The sequence below is a fragment of the Nicrophorus vespilloides genome, unplaced genomic scaffold (assembly GCF_001412225.1).
Source record: "Nicrophorus vespilloides isolate i.1.1-1 unplaced genomic scaffold, Nicve_v1.0, whole genome shotgun sequence".
In the NCBI taxonomy this organism is placed as follows: domain Eukaryota; kingdom Metazoa; phylum Arthropoda; class Insecta; order Coleoptera; family Silphidae; genus Nicrophorus; species Nicrophorus vespilloides.
The window spans coordinates 140,030-148,972 of record NW_017096042.1 but is presented as its reverse complement, the minus strand read 5'-3'; the positions used below and the strand labels follow the sequence as shown (position 1 = coordinate 148,972).

General features: G+C 30.5%; 1 protein-coding gene across 1 annotated transcript; it reads right to left on the bottom strand.

Moving 5' to 3' along the window:
• Positions 1-1,268: 1,268 nt before the first annotated feature.
• Positions 1,269-3,495, bottom strand: LOC108569218 (N-acetylglucosamine-6-phosphate deacetylase). The gene is made up of 8 exons (XM_017930679.1): positions 3,216-3,495; positions 2,940-3,136; positions 2,403-2,677; positions 2,219-2,348; positions 2,069-2,157; positions 1,869-2,013; positions 1,640-1,816; positions 1,269-1,583 (listed from the first exon to the last, which is right to left on the bottom strand). The coding sequence occupies exons 2-8, from the start codon at positions 3,127-3,129 to the stop codon at positions 1,405-1,407; spliced, it is 1,185 nt and encodes a 394-aa protein (XP_017786168.1). The 5' UTR covers positions 3,130-3,136; positions 3,216-3,495; the 3' UTR covers positions 1,269-1,404.
• Positions 3,496-8,943: the final 5,448 nt, after the last annotated feature.

Genomic DNA, 8,943 nt, shown 5'->3' with positions numbered 1-8,943 from the left:
TATAATTATTAATTTCAATAGGATAAATATAAAATTTTGCTTTGCAGTTTTAGATATAAATAAAGACGGTATAATATAATTTCAATTTACTTAAAAAGTTGGATATACTAAAAAAATATAAAAAGGCTAATACAAACATAACACTAAAAATGAGAACATTTAACTTCAAATTTTTTCTAAATATGTTATATCTATTTATTTATATAGTGTTAAACTGTAAATATATATGTTTATAAAAATGAATAATATGAGAAATATGAAGGATTGAATTGTTTTAATTGAAACTTGAAATTATTAGAATTTTGTAATATAGCTCCTATTGGAAAGTGATAAACTTATGACAAAAAAATTGAATGAATCAATAAATCTCTTTCAATGTTACTTTCAATCGAAAAAAAAAACCGATATTTTAAAAATCTAAATTTTAAATTAAATATTCAATTTTACATTTAAACACTTAAAAGAAGATATCAATTTTAGTTACAAAGATTTAGAAAATTTAGATGTCTCGTTTTGGATTATAAAATTATTTGAAAGGGACATCGATTTTTCCTTGCAAGAAAAATTGATTGAACTAAATGAGAATTTGGAATCCAAAATCAATTTTCCAACACGTAACTTTGCCAAATTTTGGAATTACAAAGACATTTGTAAAATATATGTCAGATTAACAAATATATCCGAAATGATTTAATATTATTGTTAACTATTTTTATAACTATTTTTTATCATTATTACTAAAAATTATCAACATTGACTACCATATTATAATTATAAAATACTTATTTTAATGTAAGATAAAAACGAATCTATATGTAACATAGATTCATTTTTACATTAATATTTGTTATTATATTATACAAAAGTTTTATGTAGATATAGAAAAATGGTTGGGAACCCTTGGATTATAATATTTAATATTAAAAATTGAATGATTGAATTCGGTTCATTTATTTACTATTTCACTATCCTAGCCCCACCTAGATTCGATAAGCTAAAGTTTCATGTTTGAGTAATTTGGGTTGCATAAAACCACCAATTACATTTATGATTTGCGCATTCATTAAAATTTTTTTTTTTAACAATTATTTATTTAGTTTAGAAAAAAAAAACAAGTTTAAATTGCAGGAATAATTTGGACTATTCAAATAAAACACTAAAACCAATAAGACGCAAATAGGTAAATATCTTATTAAGGAAATTATGAAATTCTTATTCAAAATTTTGTATTTAAAATGAACTTTATATAAGTTTATTATATCGTTAGTTGATAATAGCTTCACGCCTCATATAAAATTACAAGTAATATCAGCGTATATATTTTCAATATCAGAAAATATGAGCAATGTGTAGAAATATGTATATATGTAAATATAGAATAAACTATATGGAGATTAAAAAAAACTAGACGCGAGAGTAAACGCATTTGCCGGCTATCCATGTCGAGATCAGATCCAAATCGTCGTTCAGAAAAACAAAATCAGCGTCAGCTCCGAAATTGAGCGTTCCTTTTTTATCAGTAATCCCCAAAACGGAAGCCGGATGTAAACTGGCCGCTTCCAAAGCAAACTCTTTTGGACATCCTAAAAGCAATCGCATCGTTAAGTAGATCGAACGCAGTTGGTTCGAATCTACAAACCTGTAGCCTTGTGCAGGATTTGAACGCATTCGTTCATTGTAGCTATACTACCGCAGAGTGTTTCTGTGCCAGCTACAAAAGCCTTTCTATCTCTAATTTCAACAGCAAATTGGCCGATGTTGTGTTGACCTTCCTCTAAACCCATAGCAGAAATGGCATCTGTTACCAGAACCAATCCTAAAATACGTTGAATTAAGTTAAAGAAGTATTCTAAAAATACGAAACCAACCCGCTGGATGAGCTCTGTACGCTATTCTTAAGGCCGCTGGATGAGTGTGGATTCCATCGGCAATGATTCCAAAGTAAACTGTTCTCCCTTCCGGTATATTATCCGAAGCCAATAGACCCACCAATCCGGGATCTCTGTGATGAAACTTAAAAATTGTATGAATCAAATAAAGTACCAAAAATAAGAATGGTTTATCTTACTGGTAACATGGCGTTAAACAAATGCGTTATGAATGATGCTCCGCTGCGAACAGCCGCTTCTCCGTCCTTCAAATTACCCATGGAATGACCTTTGCGTATAAAAAATAGTTATTGAAGATGTGATCAGGTGTTTAGCAGCATAATAATTACCAACTGAAACCACGATATTTTCGCTCTTCAATTTCTTTATAACATCCAGAGAATTCTCCAGTTCCGGAGCCAGAGTGATGATGGACACATCGCTTAAATCACCGTAAACGTCCAGCAAACTTTTGAAGCCCTAAACGAATGAAAATATATTTTCGATTGCCATTGAGAGCATGCCATGACAGACCTCATCGAAAGACCTGATAAACTCCGGCGGATGCGCTCCTTTCTTTTGAGTATTTATAAAAGGCCCCTCTATGTGCAGACCCAAAATAGTGGCGCCGTTCTCGTCGCCCTTCCGACGCTTAATCTTGGGCATAACTTTGGCGTACGTGGATTTCGGGGACGTGACGAGAGTGGGACAAAAGGCCGTGACTCCATGCTGCAACAAGCCCTTGGCAATCGTATTTACACCGTTCTCGATGTCCTCGGAATTGTAGGAGAAATCAATACCGAAGGCACCTGCAATTTAAAAATCTTGATAACGAATGCTGCTCAAGGTTAAAACAATTGATTATCTGCTGCAGCGGATTATGAGACAAATATGATGATATAATTGCTTTAAAAAGTTAGACATTCCCCGTGTAAACAACATTAATGAACGAAAAGAAAAAGCAAAACATAAGCGTGATCGGTTTCTTTTAAAGCATGACTTGAATTTTTATACCGACTGTTGCCTTGACACACAAATGAGAAGCCTTATTAAACATAGATGTTCTCTAACCGTTTATCTGCAACTCGATGAATCCCGGCGCGACGATCGCATCCTGGCAGTCGATCTGCACGTCGGCCTGGATCTTCTCGTCGAAGAAGATCTTCTCCGGGTCCACAACCTTACCATCTCGTACCCATATATCATCCCTAACAATTTCGTGGTTCCGCAGGATGCGACAATTCCGGAACTGCCTCAGCATAACTTATCTGGTTCGCAAATATTTACTTCTTTAAAGGTTATCACAGATAGTGGATAGGTTCGTTGACTCAACGGAGCGCAACTTACACAACACCAATCACCAATGCAGCGGAGCGCACAATGGAAACGAGCGAATGCGAGCCTCGACGTTGATCGCACAGTATTTCTGGAATTATTATCCACTTATCTGCCTCCTTCTGTTCGACTCTGCACAATAGCTACACCTTTATTCATGTTTACCCACTGATAAACATTAATGACGGAATGTCAGCCCAAAGAAAACGTGAACTTTAATCCGAACATTGAACCACTTAAGCTCCAGTTAATAATGGGAATCTTTTAGTTTACGATTTAAACTAACAAATCTATTTTTTATTCTCAACTGCTGAATATGATATAATAATTTTTATAACAACAAATTAATATTAGTTGAGCAATAAACATGTATAGTAAGTGTAATCACATATTAGATAAAAATGAGGTTTGCGTAGGTTTACGATTTCCGCTTTTGTGCAAACAAAATGTAAGTAAATTTGAAGACACTCAAAACATATTTTATTGATTTAACACTCAAGAATTTTAATTGGGCAAGTTTAATAAATTTTATGAAAGAAAAACAAAATATACAAAAACTTACCTAATTAACTCCAACGTTGACTCATGTATAAAAAAACCTTAATTACCACGAAATATTATGCCACAGCTTGCAGTTAAATCTCAACATCATTAAATTACCAATAAAACAACTGTGTGTACATTTAACTTGTTTCCAGAAAACAAGAATCACCAAACCGTTCTGTTCTGTTTCTTCCACTCTGAAATAGAGCGGAAGAATGTAACTTAGCTCGCACAATGGAGTGCATGTAGCCAAGTCAATGCCGTATTAAATACTAAATAAAATTACATATTAGCTGTTATAAGGTACAAGCATCAACAAGTAGACATTAATTACATCTATACAAAAAGTTAAATAAACAAACTATAAAATAAACCGATAAGAATAGATAAATTCAACAAACAAATAAACATTAGGCTTGTAAGTCAAAAAGTTATGTCTGATTCAGCGGTATTAAAGTCGTAGTTATTGCTCCTTGATTGGAACAGATCTATAGATGAAATAATTGAGCCGATCGCTAAATCGCAGTCGAATACTGAGCTTGCTGAAGGATATCGATCAGTTGGCGAATAGTGTTCGATTTAATATCGTCCTCGGATCTAGGCATAAAAGTCAGTTTCAGAGAATTCTCTTTCCTGCTTTGCTTAAAGTTGCATTATTGGTTGCATCTAAGGTTCGAGCTTTCTTCTGATTGGGTGAGAGTACTTCTCCGGCAACATTCTTGTTTTTAAGGACTTAAGACTTAACTTTATTTGTTTTGTTCTATACCACTCTCGCAAGGATTGTTTCATTTGATTAACGTAGCTCGGAAGCATGTCCGATAGAGAATCCTCGCACGATTGTAGTGTTTTGGGGGAAATCTCTATCAAATACGGAATTGAAGGTCGAGGTTTTATAACGCTGCTTCTTGTTATGAGTAATTGCGTCTGATCATCGTCTCCTTGATTGTCTTTGATACTCACCAAATAGTAAACAACATTTTTTTTAATCTGGCGCTAAAGTATACATTTGTGTTTCATTTCTGAAAAAAATACAACATCTGTAGCTCCAGATGCTTGCTTTCATGTAGAGAATTGTGAAACTCAACATTGTAAAACAAGAAAATATGTTTTTTTTGGAATGGATGAGAGGACGTTAGGATATAAAAGAATGGACGACGGCAAAAAAAAAACAACAAAAATACATTTTTTTGCCTGTCCGCAATTCGTTTTTTTTTCATCTCTTGTATCGTTTATAAATATTTATTTCAAAAAGAAAAACCAAAAAACTTACAAATTAACAACCTCAGTACATTTCAAAATAAATTAAACAGTTTCCAAAAATATGAAGCTTAAACAGCTCCTGAAACCCTGAATAACCACTGTTTATTATTTTTTTTTATTAGTTTTCATATAGAACAGAAGGCGCAATATATATTTTCATTTCATTTATTTACTAAATATATATATATATACTTCAATATCATATATATACAATGAAAAAAATTTGGATTTCAGATTAAATATATCATAAATATTCACTTCTGTTTTACAATTCACCCGACAATATAGGACATTTGATTTTTTTCTGTTACAGTTGTCTTTTTTTTCTGCATTTGCTTTTATGTTAGAGAGAACGGAAACAAATTGGCTTTGTAAATGACGAATACAATATTACAATATATATAATACATATAAAAAAAACTGAAATACAAATTTCCCCCACCGCAAACGGCGGGACAAACACACTTGTATATAATGTATATTATGTATGTATATAATTAAATAAATTTGATTTCCTGCAGTCGAAACATTGTTAAAAACATTATCATATATATATAAATATAAGTAAATATGAAACAAAGTACAATTGTATATATCTGGGGTTAAGCAGAGAAACAAGAGTGTGCTATATAATATATATATAGATGTATATGTAAAAAACACGAGTTAAATATAATACAGTACATGTAGAGGAAATCGGAGATAAAGTCCGATGATACAATTGTTATCGATTTGCAAAACGTTAATTTTCCTTTTTTTTGTCTTCATTGCCTATAAATTGATTGTTTGATTATTTCGGAATAAATCTCTGTTGATGCTCGAGCGCTTAACAAGAGTGCGATCAACAGAAACCTATTGCCTAGGTTTCATGTTCACATCAAAAATACTTTTATAAAAAACACCGTAAATGCCAGACAGCTCAGCTCGGCTGCTTTTCACGAGGCGGGGGTAACAAACACACTTTTAAATTACTTGTAAACTAATTACGACGCTTCAAAACGACTCGCAACAACGTAATTTTAGTTTAAACAGTGAGGTTCTTAAAATCTATACATAACTTTCAGAACAATTTTGGATTAGTTTCGTTTACGGTTTCAGTTAAGCGGCACAAACGTTCACATACACATATTACTTTTTTTTTTTTTTTCAAATTTAACATTTACAAACAGGAAAGATTCAAGGGCCAGGAAAAATATGTTAAGAAAACGGAAGTCTTCGTCACCCACCCGCACACCTCTAGCGTAGATAGTTTTCTTCAGCGGAGCGCATTTATCATTTAAAAACTTGGAGACACTACGAGCCTATAGCATTTTATTCATTCTTTTTAAATTTAATATTTATATAATAATAATAATTATCTTAATAGTTTAATTTTTTTTTTTGTTAAATTTTACTTTTAAATTGGGCTTTAGCAACATTACTTACTAAAAAAATCTTTGGAAAGAGTTAACAATTAATATTACTTCAAAAATGTATACGCATTTCTCTTAATTCGTTACAATATATATATATATAATTATAATATGACAGGACTAAGACACAGTGATTTATTCGTTTATTTTCATATATATATACTTCTTCATTTTTTTTTTGTCAATGTAAATAATATGTGTTGTTGTTATTATTATTCGACACGAAAAAATAAAATAAGAAAATATTTATTTTTTTATTTATTTTTTTTTGTTGGTGTCCAGAGAAACTCTCGCAAGTCCCTGCGTTTTCCTTACATTTTTCTTTTGTTTGCTTTTTAAACGTCGTCATCATCATCATACGTAACATACGAACACTGGGATGGGGTTAAATGATATGTCGACCCACACTCACACACACCGAAAGATTTGTACTTCAACTGACTATAACAGAGTCATATATTTATTTAATATATATATATTATTTAATAATATGTAAGGTATGTGTCCGTTAAATCTACTTACACAAAGAAAATAGAAGAAGGATAACGAGACTGCCTCCCGAGGGTAGTGTCCTCAGCTTCCGGGGCAGAAGGCTTCGGAATGCAATCAACTCGCAATCACTCGCACACTCAATCATTCAAATCCAGGGCGATCTTTTATTGCACGAAGAATGTTTTTAGTAACCAGACAAATAAACCACAACACTCACAACCACTTTGCGTAACGAAAATGGTCACCGATGAAACCTCTCACCCTCCCTCCTATACATATCCTTCTACAACTACCCTAACATAATATAATTACATTTGATCCCCTGGAACGCATCCATCCTTTTGCACTCTCAACAAGTTAATATACTTAAAAAAAAAATAGAAATAAAAAAATCACGCCCCTGGCATTAAGTAACATAGTTCGTAAAAAACCAAAGATCATACCTTCCATAGCTTAAAAATATGTAAAAGTTCAAAAAAAAAAAAAATAATACATTATTAATAATAATAATAATATAAAAAAAAGAGAAATTGGCGACACATTCGCGCTATTTGAATGGAATGATTAACCTTCTCTTCAATGTTTTCTTTTTAATTATATATTTATATACGCCTCACTCCAATACTGACTGAGAATACTTATTGCTAGCTGAATAGTTATTCAATTTCATTAAACATATTGTTTCTTGCTGTTGTTGTTGTTATTATTATTATTAAATCGTTTCCTTATTTCATATTATTAATTTATAGAACCGACCAACTGGAAATTGAATTGAATACATCGAAAGAAAAGACACGTACATGGCGAAATATGCTCCCCTCAAATAAGAACCAAACAAAGGAAAGAATAAAAAAAAACAAAACAAGAACATCCAAAAGTATAAAATTAAATTAAACTTCGATCTCTCTCTCCTAATTATATCCATAGGAAATTAAACAAACAAACAAAATAACAACTAAACATTTATTAACATGTTGGTGTATTGTACTTGATTCAAGGGAAAGCATAATAAATATTTCATAAGGTATACGAGTATATCTAAAAAACGATTTGTTTGTACATACACTAAGACTGTGATTGTAAAATCATCAAAAATCTATCACATTAATATATATATTATATTAAATTTTCGAAAAAACAAACACGTATTTCTGCAGAGTTTATTATTTTACCATTAATTCTTTATATTATTTTATTCAAACATCAACCACACAGAGGGAAAAAGATCAACAGTTTTTTTTTCTCGCAATTTATGAAAACGTTACATCTTCTTCTTTCTGTTTTCCTGTTTTATTTTCAATTCATTTTCTTATCATTCTTTCTGTGATTGTGGGAGTAAATCTTTTCAAAATATAAAAAATGTATAAACGACATGAGCAAACACTATATATCAATGTATATTAATAAATATCTCAATTTCATCGTCGAAACCTCTCTTCAATGAATTATTAAGCAAAAAATGCATTGTGTATTAGTAAAAAAAAATTAAAATAGTAAGAAACAAAAGGAAACAACGATAACGAAAATCGAAATACAAAATTATATTAAAAAAAATAAATTGTAATTTCCCTAAAAATATATAACTTTGGTCAAAAATAAAATCAAAAGAAAAACAAACATTTTTTTTTTTTTTACTAATGCACAACATTTAAAATTCCTAAATGTCTAAGTGTAAATATTCATATTTTTTTTTCAATTTTTGTATTTATTTTTTTTTGTCATTAAGTAAATAAAAAACAAAAAAACACCTAAGGCTACTATATTTTGTTGTTGTATTTTTCTTCACTTTTGTGTTTTATTAATATAATAATTATTAATAAAACAACTACGATAGTTAAATTTGTGAGAATATTGACATCACATATAATTTCGAAGAATAAACTCTTCAAGAAGTGTAATATATTATATAGTGTATAAGACGTACCATGATTATTACTTCTTTATTTTCATAAAACAATTCGAGGTTTGCTTAGTTACTTCTTTTTTTTAAATTTTTTTAATTATTTATATTTTTTTTTTGTCTTAGATTTTCT

Coding starts and splice junctions, on each gene's coding strand:
- LOC108569218 (XM_017930679.1), bottom strand. CDS start 3,129: ATGCTGAGGCAGTTCCGGAATTGTCGCATCCTGCGGAACCACGAAATT. Junction 2,349..2,402: donor TTATCAGGTCTTTCGATGAG/GTCTGTCATGGC, acceptor TCATTCGTTTAG/GGCTTCAAAAGTTTGCTGGA. Junction 2,158..2,218: donor AAATATCGTGGTTTCAGTTG/GTAATTATTATG, acceptor TTATACGCAAAG/GTCATTCCATGGGTAATTTG.